Genomic DNA, 16045 nt, shown 5'->3' with positions numbered 1-16045 from the left:
TACTCAAATACATCTACTCCAACAAAAACTACAATGCACCCTTGTTAGGAACTCACGGCCCAATTAGCAGAGAAGTCCAGAACAAGGAGGAAGAACTAGGTACAATGTCTGATATGTGGTAGCCAAAGGGTTAAACAAGGATCATGGTCAATGTTCAGGCAGAAGATTCAGGGGCAGGCAGCAATGGTTCGTCCTCAGGTACAATGCAGAATATTATACAATTGTATATATAATATACAATTGTTACTATTTAAGATAAGCAGGTATCTTTAGACTTGCAGCTTAAAGTACAAGTCACCTTCATTAGGAAAACTGTAATAACTCAGAAAACATGGCCCTAAAACTCTCAGAAATGTATTCAAATTTTCATAAACTGCCAAATTTTATAAAATGGACATGGTAATTAGGGGGTGTGGCCATAAAATGAGCATCATCATTTAAATTTCTTACATTTTGAGAGGTATGTAATAGTGTCAAAAGTATAGGTACTGTTCTTTACAGATTGATCGTGAAACTGGACCTTGAATATTTTAGTGTGTTTTGGAAACACAACCATTTAAGCAAATAAACAGTTCACTTACAGGATGCTCAAATGGCTGGATAACACAAAATAATAACAACTTTTTATAGCTGTAGTTATGATGGAAACTAGGGTCGAACTTCAAATTTGTTTGAGTTTTTTGAAACTCCCATAAATCCAAAATTTGACTAGTCTAAAGTTATTAATAAAATAAAATTTTGTAAACTCGAATGAATTAAAATGACCCGAAAACTCTATTCAAATTTGATTCCAAATATAAAAACTTGATTCAAATTTAAAAAAACGTAATTTGAGTTATTTTTCCCTGAAAAATCACCAAATTGATCCCTGGACCTCTCCCACAGACTTATATAGTAATTCGGCAGGTGGTAAAATAATTTAGTATGTCACATTGGAATAGCAACACATACAGTATTTTATATTTTTTCAGTCTACTTTTCCTGTATGAACATATTAACTTCAGATTTTCACTGTAGGCTTGTGAGATACAAGGAAATTTCTCTTTTTAAATGTTCTTTAAAAGTATGCGAAACATGAAGACTATGTTGCATTTTCTACAAACACCAAGGATACTTCATTTTATGCAACGTATTAAATTAGATTTGATAATTTGCATTTCATTCATCAGACTCATGCATACATATGACAATAGCACTAAAAGGGATGTTATTTTGTGTATATATATATATATATATATATATATATATATATATATATATATATATATATATATATATATATATATATATATATATATATATATATATATACATTATCCAAGAGGGTTGAAAAATAATCCTCTTCATGCAGCAATAATTGAATTAATCAAGAGAGTCCTATGATGATGGTTATTACAGCTAAAACATGCACTTTACATGTAATTATATGCATCACTTGAGAGCATAGTTGATATGGTTCATTCAATTATCCTTTTGGTCATAGCAATTATTACCAACATTTACACTATTAAAACTTTTTTAGGACATGATGTGCTTAAAGGAGAACTAACACCTAGGGATTCATCAACGCTTATAACAGTAATGATCCAGAATCTTGCCTTCTTGGATGCCATTTTACAGTGACACTCTACATACTCAGTGTGTTGAGAAGCTAAGCCTAGGGGTCATTACAGTTTCATCTGTTGTAGAAGCTGATACTACATGACTGATTATTAAATTCTGATGCATGTTTCCTCAGCTTGTAATGAGAATTTAAATTAATTGCTATATATATTCCATACATACATTGTATTGTGGTTTGGTCCCTAAACTCAGGTAACTGACAGGTAACTGACAGCAGAACAGGGCATGTATTGTGAATTGGAAATCAAAGGGAGCCATTAGGACAAATCAGATTTTCACAGATCTCCATTGCTTAAAGGGCTATGATTGACTTGGGCTGGTTGAGTATCCTAAAACATGACATGCAGCTATTTATCCTACTTCTTTGTTAAGCTTTAGTTTTCTGTTAAGAACATTAATGTTAATAGAGTGTTTTTTAAATTGATTTGGTTTTTCATGTATTTTGTCCACAGGGCCAGATTTACATAGCAGGTGCCCATAGGCCCACTGTCATTCGTCGCCCCATCCATTTTATTCAGTCAAATTTTCATAATCGGGACCAAACCAATGGGGATTGGCGTACAGGAAATTTTAAAAACTATTGTATCTCCTGCTCCTTTCCAGTGTTTCTGAACCAATGTGGGTGTGGTTGGGCAGCATGCTGCCCCCTAAAATTCTGCCACCCTAGGCCCAGGCCTTGGTGGCCTCTCCACAAGTCCGAGCCTGATTGTCCGATGAATACTAAAACGTTAATGGCTTCATTATCTTAAATAACGAATATGTACACAGAGTTTACTTGTGTCTCTACAGCTAATTTGTAAGATGACTTAGCCAAAATAAAAAAATATTTTGGCAAGACTAACGAAAAGTTAATTATCTTAAAACATGGACTGGTCAAATATTTATTCTCATATCCAAAAGCAAAACCTTCTGGCCAAATACATGATGTATACTGCACCAACTATTTGGATCAAACATTTTTTAATGTATCGAAGGCTCAAATCAAAATGTAAAAGCTGACTTAACGAGTCACTTAAGAACCAAACAGGTTTTTTATGAATGGTCGTTTTTTTACTAAATTGGTCTCTGTGTGGGGAATGCCTCTAATTTAAACAAGATGCACTTTGGTGCACTTCTACCATAATGAATCTCTTTTTTTTTAAAGTTGATACAGACTTAATTGATTCATTAAGTACAAACAGTGCACCATTTACTACAATGGAAATATAATGCATAAAACACAGATGTTTCAGTTTATCTTGCCCATTCATACTGTATATCTTGGAGAACAATGAGGCTAACAGACCATGTGTAATGTATATGACAATATAAATGGCAGAAGTATATACAAGTGTATATATATTGTATTATATATAAAATAACACATTTTTGCCAATGGTACAACTATCCAGAACAAGAAACAAGAAAAAAGTTTATACAGCTCAGTACTAAGATTCAAATACCAGAACAATGAGACAGCCAATGCTCACGTGCTAACTCTCACAAAAGCACACAGACTCACTTCCATCTCTCACCTGACACCCATTCTTTCTGATTTTATTTCTCCTCACATTCTTTTTCATTCATAATCAATAACAGGGATATTTTTTTAATCTCATAATATGGGGCATAGACGTCAAAGAACATGCTTCACATTCACCTTGGTCTCAGCATTTATTTGCTACATTCATGGCGAGAATAATTCTATGCAGAAATTAATTTGCTTAGACCAGGGCAAGGGTAACATAACCTGTGAGGAACAAAAGTGAACATGGACTGAAATACAGTACTAGTTCAAATAGTGAAACAAAAACAGTATTATACAATTTGAAATTATTATATATTGTTTTATATACATACTACCTTTAATTATGGTTTGAAGCAATTTTATATATTAATATATTTATTTGTATTTTCTAGCTTGTGACCTGATGACCCAGGGGATTTTAGCCTTAGTTACATCTACTGGTTGTGCCTCAGCAAATGCTCTTCAGTCGCTGACAGACGCCATGCATATACCACACATATTTGTACAACGCAACACTGGGGCATCGCCGCGCACAGTCTGTCAGTTTAACCCTAGTCCTGAAGGAGAAGAGTACACGTTGGCTGCTCGGCCACCTGTTCGGCTCAATGATGTCATGCTGAAACTTATTACCGAACTACGATGGAGAAAGTTTATTGTTTTTTATGACAGCGACTATGGTAAGTCATTGTTTTGCTTGCTCATCATGTTTTGTACATTGTTAATCCTACTGACAGGAGCATATGCTTGTGAAGGCAGCATATAGAACTTAGTACTATAGACCTTAGAATCCTATCAGTCTAAAATCAAAGCTTTAATGTTTATGCATAAAAATATGAAATAAAAGAGAAAACACAGTAGCAAGGGTGTTTTTCTAATTCCTAAACCTAGAATATTAATATATAACGGTTTCCACCCACACACAAGAACAAAATTCTATACAGAATAGTTTTTTTATTTTTTAAAGTGCAGTTTTTGTGTCACGATTTCCACTGGTTTTAAAATCAGGATCCGATGCAAGAACAATAACAAATGGAGTGGGATTTTATTTATCTAGAAAAACAAAGTAAGACATAAAGGGAAACAATCATAATCATTTTTGAAAGTGATGTATGTGTTTATTGGAACAAATGCAGACACTGTTATATTCCCTATTCCTTTTCTTCCCTTTTAATGCTAGTGATAAATTGAATGTACTCAGCCACAAAACAAAGCTCTAGTTCCTGAGCTAGCACTATAAGTGAGATATCCCAAACCCTAGCCTTAAACCCTAAAGACCCCAGCATGATGGATGATCTCATTATCAGAATGTATTATAGCTTTCAGTTGGAAACCTTGTGAAACAATGTTTATATGAGTGAAAACACTTACTTTGCACCATGCACTGTAGGTGGAGGTCTATGCAGAAATGTCCATGATACATTGTTTTAAGAAGTCATCTGGATGACCAAAAAGCAAACTAAACTTGCCTTTTGCATAATTTTATATACAAGATAGGAATTTTCTGGAAGGCACGATTACTATTGGAGGAATAACGTCTTTGTTGTTCCAAAACAGGAAGCATACTATTTTAATGTTTTCTTGGAGAGAAAAAACAGAAAAAAAGACCTGTTGAATGCACTGATTTTTTTTTTTTTGCTTTTTTCTTATTTAGGTTTTCTTTCACAGCTGTAGTTTACAGGAGCAAATTAATATATATGATGACAGACTGCAAAAACCTTGCTATCTTACTATTTGTATAAAGTGAATTTTTATGTACACATTAGATATATCTCAGTGCAGACTAAGTAAAATTGAATGTACAGCGTGTTACTGGTCCATGCTACGGTAATATAAATTGCATATATCTATATTTGGCAATGTATCTTCGGAAATTATTACAGTTTTTATTTTTAATCAAACAAAGTGTTCCAGTGCCTTTTTGCTGGGTGCACCCCTCAGCCCAGTTCTCCTGCAGCCCAGTTCCCCTGCAGCCCAGCATTATTAAAATTCTTCATTTAGAAGCTAGAGGATGAGATATTTACAGAAGTGCACAGTCCTACTGAGTCTGCAGAAAGAGACTGAAGAGGGTGGGAGAGGAAGGGAAGGCCCATAACATTTATCTTCCCTGCCGGCTCAATTTATGCCCTCCTGTCATTTTTTTTTCACTGTGGAGAACACTGAAATATAATCAGAAAATCTAATTGTATTGCTAGTATTGAAAGTATAAATGTTCTATGTTAATGAAGTTTGAATATATATATATATATAAAAGGGAAAGGAACTATGGTGAGAGTTCAGTGTGGTTAGAGACATTGAAAGAAGTAGTTGAGCAATTGACAGTTAGGAAAGGAATAATTATTGTAAATTGTGACATCCTGTAAATAAATCGGAGATTCCTGGTTAAGCCACAAAACCTTCCATGCATTTGATTGATTTTTACAAGTTGGAGATATTGTGAAAATTGTCTATAGTAATATAACGTATCAAATAATATGCATCTATCAGTGATTTGCCTGATTTGAAAGTCAATATAACCTGAGATATTAGGATATTGCACTTAATTTATTCTGTTCCAAAAGGGAAAGTAGCTCCATAATTTATTTTCTTCTGTGTTTCTGCCTTAGTATATGTGCATATATGTGCAATGTTTTAAATTCTGAATGTCGGTGTAAAACACATGCACTTTTATGAAATCACAGATGCTGTTCCGCTGTAAACTTCAGATATTTATATAAATGTGGGTGTTCAGAAATGGCTTATTTTAAAAGAACTTTTCTGGCTAATTTTATGGTGAAGTTTTCTGCTAAAATCCCAACACAGCAGCTACCCTTGCTGTGCTTTAGCACTCCATGAATGAGCATCAGCCCTAGAAAATAGAAATTTTAAGAGAAAAACTTGATTGACGATGACTTGATCTTTAACTTGTGTGTGTAAACAATGATGGCAAGCATATAAGAAGTACTGTGTCTGGGTGACAGATGTCAATGTGCTGAAGTACTGAAGGAAATCCACACAAGTTGCATCTTAATTGAATTGAATAATTTATTATATTAAACTTTATTTTTTAATATATATATATATATATTTTATAGCAAATTTCAGATCACATAAAATGCTTCCAATAAAAAATAATCATAATCTTCTAAAATTGACAGACAGGAAGTGAGATGTTTGTTTTAGAGAAGGCAGTAACAATTCTAATTCTGGCTCCTGTGAAATTAGCAAATTCAGAACTTGTCATTTGTAATAGACTTCATGTTAAGTGAAATTGATTGCATTAAATCATTAAATCTGTTTGCACTATACAAATTTCTACAATATGCTTTATTTTTTTTTGGGCTCTTCAATAATCTAGTTACATATTGCTGTTCTAGAATATCACACCCAAACTCTACAGAATACATTTTGTCACATTTCATCAAATACTCAGATCATCTACTTTTTAAACTGGTTTTGACAAGGATATTATTTCGTGAAGCGAGAAATTGTTAACTGCAAATGGCAAAGACTGACTCAAGCAGAGAGATATTTGACTTTTGTTAGAATTATGGAGATCAAAGCTAGACATTCTTTAGATGACAATAATCTATGAACCCCTGGTGGCAAAGGTGGCAATTATATGTAATCAAACTTTCAAGTATTGATACAAGGCCAACTTTTATTTTAATGATCATCTCATCTACTATATAATGTAACAGCACAGATGGAAAAAAAATGTGTTTTAGTCAATTTTTGAGAGAAAAATTATCTACATTCTGCTGTTTCACTGACTGTAAATGTAAAGGACAACTATGAGAATCAATTTGTGTGACAAGTGAAACTATTCTTCTGACTTGTGTATTTGATAGCTTAATTCTACTAAGAAGAGACAGATTTATACAGGTTATGGGTTTATAACGCATGTACTAAACACGTAGGGGAAAAATACTTTTTTTTTTTTTAACAGTTCTCTCCAAAGAACTTCTACTCTAAAATGTATTACCAGACCAGATTTTTGCCATTTGTCTTGTAATGCAACCAGTTATACAAATGATTAGGGATGGGTGAATTTGACCCGTTTCATTTGGCAAAAAATGCATCGCCGGCGAAACGTCGCCGACACCCATTAAAGTCCATGGGTGTCAAAAAAATGTTGTCATGTGACAAATTTTTTTTGACGTGCGTCTTTTTATTTTGACGCACAACGCCATGCAAGTCTATGGGCGTCATTTTTTCGGCGAAACAAGGAGAAAAAATTCGCCCATCACTACAATCATATTTAGAAAGAATCATATTGTAACTATCCCAAGTCTACCCCTCCTGGTATGTAGTAATATATCTAAATGAATATACTGTTTTTTCAAATAAAAGCATACAAATCATACTCTCTATTGAGTCCCTTTGGGTGTAATGCCTGTAATGTATGTATGCCACTTCCTGATTAAGCATCTGACTTGAGTACCCTCTCTGTCTGAATTTCAATGTCATCTCTTCCAAATGTTTTGTAAGTTTCTCCTCCTCTGTAACTATACATTTTACCCATAACATTTGTGTTCTAGGAAGAGAGGAAACATTAGCCCTTGGATGCACACTGTCAAACTGTAATAAATGATTGCAATCAGTTGGTTTGATGAATAAATCCTTATTCAAACATCTCCCCTTAGGGTATACACTTGTATCCAAAAATGTAACCATCTCCTCACTATTAAGTGCAAACTTAATGGTAGGGATGCAGGCATCCAAGTATATTTTAAATTCCATTTGGGATCCAATGTCTCCCCTCCATACCACCAACAAATCATTGATATTACGCCACCCTTTTAAGCATTGTCTCTCAGTTGTCATTAAGTTTACACTTATGTATAGTGAGGACAAACGGCCTTGCTTACATTGGGGAAACTGTTCAACTGATACGAGATAGAACTTGAATATAATTAGATTTACCTTTCAGTTTTCACAATATCTCTTTGACTCTATATTGCAGCTGGTCAACATGTGAATATCGATGGTCCCTTACTGTTTGTAACAGTAATTATAATGCTCATATATGTGTATACTATAGTACTATAGAGTAAATATAGGTACAATAGGTGTGTTTTTGCTTTAAAGTTTGAACAAATGATTATGTATATAACTCTAGCTGTATTTACACTACTGTACAAATCTGTCTGTACATTAGTTACAGACAACAGAAACATACATTGCAAAAAAAAGCTACAGAACTTACAATGTAAATGTTATGTTTTTGTAGCTGAAGATGAGTAGAGTATAACAGTGCTTTATTAGCAGGTTCATGCAGCCATTACACTTCAACAGTAGCTTCAACTCTAATACTTCAAGCAGTATAGAAAGTACTAACTGTACAGTGTAACTCTTTTGAACAGTGACACCTACAAGCCCTTTGTATAAACACCACACTAAATTAGATTGGTAAAAGGAACAAATTAAGATGAATATTTGGGGTTGTTTTCTCTGGAAAAAAAGCACTTGCAAGGGGAAATGTATACTCTTTAAAAGTATGGTAGAGGACACTACACAAGTTTCACTTGAAGCACTGCAAATTGTGTTTCACAGTGAGGGCAGTGAGACTGGGAAATTCTCTACTAACTGATACAGTTAATAATGTGCACCCTATTGTAAAATATAAGGATATTATAAGTCATTGAGGAGTGCCATGACCATGTTAAGACATGAGGCTAAATTTATAATATATAACTGATGGCATATCTAAGCATCATTCTTAAGTCTATAATGTACAGGCTCTGGTGTGAGATACTGTATATCCAGGTATGGAGAATTTTCAGAAATTTCCAGAAATCCATCCAGAAAGCTCCAAATTACAGGAAGGTCATCACCCATAGACTTAATTTGAATTGAATAATTCAAATTGTTAAAAAAAAAAAAATTTCTCTGTAGTAACATAACAGTACCTTGTACTTCATTTCAACTAATGGTGGCCTTACAAAGGCATATTTAAGCTGCCAATTTGGACTGAAAATTTAATGGAATTAAGGTATGGAAATCCATATTACTGATAGACCCCTTTTCCGGAAAACCCCAAGTCCCAAGAATTCTGAATAACAGAGAAATACTGTAATGTAATTTCACTCCTATGCATTTGGTGAAATTTTGTGAAATGTTGCCATTTCATGAATTTTTCCACAGTTTTGTTTCGTTTTCGGAAAAGCAAAAGGGGACAGTTTCATTGATGACAACTGTAAATAAGTATATCACATAATTCAAGTGATTATGCACTTCTTACCATATTGATACGGAGGCTTGATAAAGGGGGCAGTGGGGTCCCAAACATTTCCATGTTGTTTTATGTCTTTGCTATGAGCAAATACACCACAGCTAAGTTTTTTTCAATTTATTCAGTGTGCTGCAATAACTTTGTATAATAATAATACTGTATATATATTCTTTATATTTTAATCTAATCAGCAAGCTTTGAGATAGTAAAAAGTCTGGCAGTGCTGTACAGGACAATTTTTTATGCCACCCCTTAATACCTTTGAAATTCTTTGATAATCCCATTAGACCACAGGCATCTGTTTGTGATATTAAAATACCTCATGTTGTTTAAATAATTAAAGGGATACTGTCATGGAAAAACATGTTTTTTACAAAATGTATCAGTTAATAGTGCTACTACAGCAGAATCCTGCATTGAAATCTGTTTTTCAAAACAAGAAATGGATTTTTTTATATCTAATTTTAAAATTTGCTATGGGGCTAGACATTTTGACATTTCCCAGCTGCCCTCAGGTCATGTGACTTGTGCTCTGATAAACTTCAGTCACACTTTACTGCTGCACTGCAAGTTGGAGTGATGTCATTACCCCTCCCTCCTACAAGCTGCTGTAATGTAAATAGAGCCTTGTCTGCTGAGCCTGTCAATTGAACAATAGGCAGGAATCAAGATAAGCTCCCACTGACACCACTTCAGAAGGACTGAAATCCTGCATACAAACATATAAATAATAATAATATAGTCCTGTGATCACTGCCCCCACTTGCGTTTCAAAAATAAATATATATATATACAAACACACACACACACTTCAAAAATATTTTATATAGATAGTTTATTATATTTCTTTACACAAAAATGAATGGCAGAAACACAGGAGTACACTCCCAGGACTGATGACATGGAATTGAAAAAAAAGATAAAATAAGGAGGACATACTTGAAAACCAGGAAAACTTAGGAGGAAGTCTAGGAAGGGTTAACATAGCTCATGAGAAAGGAGGCAGTAAGTAGTTAATGTAAAAAGAAGTATTGCAGGCAGGAAAGGAGCAAGGTGTGTGTGAGGTGGATAGCAGAGGGAACTCACAGCTCCTTTACCTCATCTAGTAACCAGTAAAACAAACTAGGAAGGCAGCAAGGAGAGAAAGTTCCCCCTCCAAAGGAATGCAGAGAACAAACTTACAGAACGACAGGAGCTTTGATAGTGTCTGTGGGAGGAGGGGCTGCTAGTGCAGCTGTAGAGCAGGACGTAGGAAAGTGAAAGTAATTGCTTCCCTGCAAACCATGTGACCTCTCTCCTCCAAACATCACACGCATGGGCAGAGAGGGGAGGGGGAGTGTATAGCTAGATTCTCATGTCGTAGTGCGACCTGGCTTTTCATTACAGAGTGGCTGCCTCCAAGCACACAGGTAATGCTGTGCCTGCTGTTAGAGCAGCACAGGATGAATGTGTAATGAGCAGAAATGGAAGCCCCCATGACAAAATACAAACTAAAATAACTTATGCATGGATTTGTGGATTAACATTTTATTTGCCAGACAGTGTTTATGGATGTGTGTTTTTTTATAAAAATGCAAAAAAAAGTTTAAAATGACGACAGATTCCCTTTAAGCTCTGGTTCCATCCTGTTTGGGTTCAGAGACAGGTTCAAAGAAAACAGTTTTTTATTGTGCATGATCCTTTTTCACATGGTCTTTATGAATCTCCGATGTGTTGTATTTACTTTCAGTGGTGGTCACCAACATTCTTAGTGATTTTACCTGCGTACTGTATAATACCACTTGAGGCCATTGAAAAAAAAACGGTGATGCACATTTACTGAGGACACATTTCAAAATTCCATTTAGATTAAGTAAAACAAGACTATATTCCTTTTTGAAAAGTTCAGTGGATTTATACTAATAACAGATACATATTTAGAAGTTTTGGAAGGTTTTTAAAGTAGTAGTGTCAGACAGTACTATGAGCAGTTATATGCTAAATATAGAAAATTAATTCTGTTAACACAGACTTTCGTTTAAGACAATACCTGAGAAACATATGAGCTATGATGCATGTTTCAGTTCTATATATCAAAAATCTCAAAAATTACTTTAATCGCTGTAGATTTCCAGTGGCTGGATGAAAAGATATATAATGTAATTGTTAAATCAACTCTTGATTATTAATTTGACCTCAATAAATATCAACCATGCATTTAAAGCTATGATGCAGTACGCATTTAAAAGTTGTTACATTATGAGTCAAATGTCACCTTCACCAGCTGCTGTGCTGTAAGAATTATATTATTTGGAAAAGCAGCCACACATTTTCTTTTTTAAACTGACTTTTATTTTAATAACTTTTCATCTTTAGTTGTTCCTATACAAGTATCAATAGAATTTCATTATTTCAGGGAAATATGCTTGTTTTTTTTTAACTGCTAAGTGTATTATTGCGACAGTGATAAAGGGATTATCTGAGCAATCACCAAAACAAGAGGGGAATTGAAATAAACGTGAAATCTGTGCAACAGCGGGGCAATCTAAACAGGAATAGATTAAAATGTACTGCTTTTACATTTGTTTTGGACATTTTTTGCCCTATTTGAGCCTTCGTATTTGCAAAAGTAATATAGAATTACTAACATTTTGCTACATTTTTATCTTTACTGGTATATTTTCAAAATTATGTATTTTATGTTCCCCCATGTGCCTCTCTTCCAGTTTGTCAAAACCTAACAAGATCTTTGCATTTAATTCAAGCTACATTTTTCTCTGGTGCTTTAGATATTATCCCACAGAACCACCGTCCAGCAGTTAATGAACATTCATGGTGTAGAATCTCCAAGTTTTAGGGTCCCACTGACAAATCTGCTGCTACAACTGCTGTCTTCACCTCTTGTGCCTCTTTTGTCCAACATATTTGGCACATATTATATAGATGCCCTTCTCAAGCATGGCTCCTGTTTGGTTTTTCAAAGCCCTGCAGTTCCAGAATTTCATATTTCAGACATATGGCTTGTAACCTCCTTCCTATCTGAATATTTATATTGGGTAAATTTGAAATCTTAAGCTATTATTTTTAATATGTCCAGAAACGTCCAAAGATTTTCAAAATCAAAAATCCGTTTACAAGTACATCAGAAGGCATTACAGACAGATAGCAGGGGACCTTTTTTCCCATAAAAAGGATCATCACACCAGAGGCCACCCCTTTAGACTAGAGGAACAGAACATTCATCTGAATCAGCGTTGGTGTTTCTTTACAGTGATTGCAGTGAGGTTGTGGAATGCCCCACCGGTGATGTTGCGATGACTGATTTTGATAATGCCTTTAAGAATGTCATGGATGTTGTCTTGGACAAGCATAATATCCAAGGCTATTGTTATACTAAAATCTAAAAATACTAACAAATTTTTAGCAAATTTCTGTACACAGTAAGAGTTTGCTAGTACCAAAAATGGAACAGTAGGCCTCAAAGTAAGGTCAAGCTGACAGTACTTGCTTACTTACAGTAGAACCCCCATTTTATGTTTTTCAGGGGACCAGAAAAAAATGGTGTAACATCCAGGAAAATGTAAAATTAGGGAAATGTATAATGCATAATATATAGGTGGGACCACAAAACAACAATGTAAAATGAGGGAAAACTTAAAATCATGGGATGTAAAATTGAGGTTTCACTGTATGTGAAAATTGCTTTAAGAACTGAAAATGCTTGCTTAAACAATAGAGGGTCCCGAGGTTTTGTGACAAACAGAACGTCAATAAATCATATGAGAAAAGGAGAAGTTATATGTAAAGTAAACTAATGCATGTAAACCTGCTTCACAACAAATGACGCTTAGGGGCATATTTATCAAAGGTCGGGGTGAATTTTCGAATGAAAAAAAAAATAAAATTTCGAGCTATTTTTGTGTACCTCGACTAGGGAATAGTCCAAATTTGATTTTGACTTCGACCATTCGCCATCTAAAACCTGCCAAATTGCTGCTTTAGCCTATGGGGGACCTCCTAGAACCTATATGGAGTCAATTGGTGGTCTTTGAAAAATCTACGTTTTTTGTTTTTTTTAAAACAACTTTCATTCGAATTCGATCGAATGCACTATTACTTCAATTCGTATGATACGAATTCAGCCAAATACGGACCAAAAAAAACCTTCAAGTTAATTTCAAATTTGAATTTCGAAGTTTTTCAAATTCGAAATTCGACCCTTGATAAATATGCCCCTTAATATTAAAACCCAATAACAAGAGGATGTTAGGTTGGAAATGTTTAAATGACCAATAAGAATAATTTAAGAGAAAGGGGTATTTAAAAATGATAATGATGTTTGTTTCATGGTATAAAAATGTATGCATTAATGAGATCCTTTGTCCAGAGTTTAAGACTGCTGTATAGCTCTTTGCAGTATTGGTGCACCTAAGCAATTAACCTTTATCTTCTGAGCATTATCCGTGTGTCCAGGTGTGGTACTTTCCTTGAGAATAGAACCAAACTTCTCAATATATTCTATCATCAATGTTTCTAAATATTTGACTTTGTTGGAAAACATCCTGCTGACTTCCATCCAACATATATGAATTTGTGAAGCTGTATCAAAGTTTACCAGACCTTTAAATGAGTTTAGAAACAACAAACATATGGAGATTCGTTGGGTTTTCGTTAACCAACTAAGAGAATTATAATTAGCTTTTTCGATTGCTTTACCAATCAGTTCATGGTTAATCTTTTCTGGCACTACTGCATGGTGCATGTGTGCAAGCTATCCTTATGATAGGCGAGATCAGATGATGAATGAGTAATGCAAACAGATTCGCCAGTGCTGCAAGGATATGCATCTGGGATTATGCTTCTGATGAAGTGACACAATGGTCACGAAACGCGTCAAGCGCACATCCTCTGCCCGCTGGTGATTTTAATCTGCGTCTAATAAAGCATTTACAGTTTTAAACGCTGGTTCCCTGAGTGTCTACTGTTCCGGTGGAGTCCGTCTCTGAATTTTTGCAAGTTGTTGTTTGCCGCGGCCAGAGCGGTTCCTTAGGACACCGGCATGCAGATTCCCTGCTAATGGGCTCACTCCGTCGGCTTATTACTGCTCCTGTGAACTCTGCATCTGGGATTATGCCATGATATGATTTGTATTAATTTTGACCAATATGTACTCTACGTGTTCTAGTTTATTTCAGAGCCTCACTCAAGTTATTAACAGCAAATCTTTATTAGTGAAATGCCAACTTAAAATGCATGCTTGCTGGTTGCTCTCAAGGATTGCATGTAGATTTTATTTAGTCAGTAACACCAGTTTAAACAGATTGCAATAAATATGCTAATTTGCTGTAAGCATAAGCAGAGAGAGAGAAAAATATCAATGTGCTGTTGAAAATAAAACCATAAAGGTGCAAACTTTAATAATACAGCTCAAAGTAAATTATATTTTCAATAAAATAGCAGCTCATGAGTAAACTATTGTGAAAGTAGTTACACAATATGTGAATTTTAATAAAAACAAACAAAATGAAAAGCAATAAAGCAATGAGAATGGATATGATTAATTTAATATGACAAAAAGAACAATATGAAACTTACTGTTAAATCCTTTTCTTTCCAACTGACTAAAGGACAAAAGGTAAAACTGTTAACAGCAAACCAAAAATCAAAAGCTTACTAACACTGTGATGATATTAAATGTTGGTATCTGCATTTAATACTAATAACAGAAGGATAAGAAATAACAGGATCACAGAGAGTGTAACTGAATGTGTCTCAGTGGGACATGAGTTTTTTCTATTGAGTTCTGTTCTTAGATCTAACAGGCAGCTGTTATCTTGTGTTAGGGAGCTGCTATCTGGTTACCTTCCCATTGTTTTTTTGTTTGGCTGCTAGGGGGAAAAAGGGAGGGGGATGATATCACTCCAACTTGCAGTAAAGTGTGATTGAAGTTTATCAGAACACAAGTCACATGACTTGGGGCAGCTGGGAAATATGTCTAGCCCCATGTCAGATTTCAAAATTGAATATAAAAATATCTGTTTGCTCTTTTGAAAAATGGATTTCAGTGCAGAATTCTGCTGGAGCAGCACTATTAATTGATTCATTTTGAATCATTTTTTTCCCCCATGACAGTAACCCTTTAAGCAAACTTTGGCTACATAGCATATTGGTAGGGGTGTACTGGACATAGAAAAAATCCCTGTGGGGCCATTGGATATAACAATAACTCATGCAAAGTGGAATTTATTTCAGAGAAAGGCTGGAAAACAGAGGAAAACATAAACATGAACAAAAATTTTGATTAACTATGAAATACAGGTATGGGATCCATTATCTGGAAACCTTTTATTCAGAAAGTTCTGAATAACTGGAAGGCTGTGTTCCATAGACTCCATTTTAATCAAATGATTCCTTCACGCTGTAATTATAAAAGGTTACCTTATACAGTACTTGTTTCCAATTAAGATATAATGATTGCTTACTGGAGTTAAAACAATCCTTTTAGGTTTATTTAATATTTTAATGACTTTAGTACATTTATGGTATGGAGATACAAATTATGGAAAAATGGAAATTACCTGAAAATCCCCAGGTCCCAAGCATCCTGAATAATAGATCCCTTACCCGTATGAATATGTTAGATGTTCTCAAAACAAAAGGTATAAACAATTTACACATTGGATTGTCTTAAGCACAGATATAAAAATTACCCTGTTTAAAAATAG

General features: G+C 34.4%; 1 protein-coding gene across 5 annotated transcripts in view; it reads left to right on the top strand.

Annotated features, from left to right (window-relative positions):
- grid1.S (glutamate receptor, ionotropic, delta 1 S homeolog) overlaps nucleotides 1-16045 on the top strand; it is a 547369-nt gene that overhangs the window by 233748 nt on the left and 297576 nt on the right. For all 5 annotated transcript variants that reach the window (XM_041571139.1, XM_041571138.1, XM_041571137.1 and 2 more), the window contains exon 3: nucleotides 3523-3807. In XM_041571139.1, the coding sequence (XP_041427073.1) occupies nucleotides 3534-3807 (274 nt within the window). In that variant the 5' untranslated portion in view covers nucleotides 3523-3533. The remainder of the gene's footprint in view (nucleotides 1-3522; nucleotides 3808-16045) is intronic.

This window comes from Xenopus laevis, chromosome 7S (assembly GCF_017654675.1).
Source record: "Xenopus laevis strain J_2021 chromosome 7S, Xenopus_laevis_v10.1, whole genome shotgun sequence".
NCBI classification, from domain to species: domain Eukaryota; kingdom Metazoa; phylum Chordata; class Amphibia; order Anura; family Pipidae; genus Xenopus; species Xenopus laevis.
Note: the sequence above shows the minus strand (reverse complement) of the source record. Positions and strands in the feature narration are given on the sequence as shown.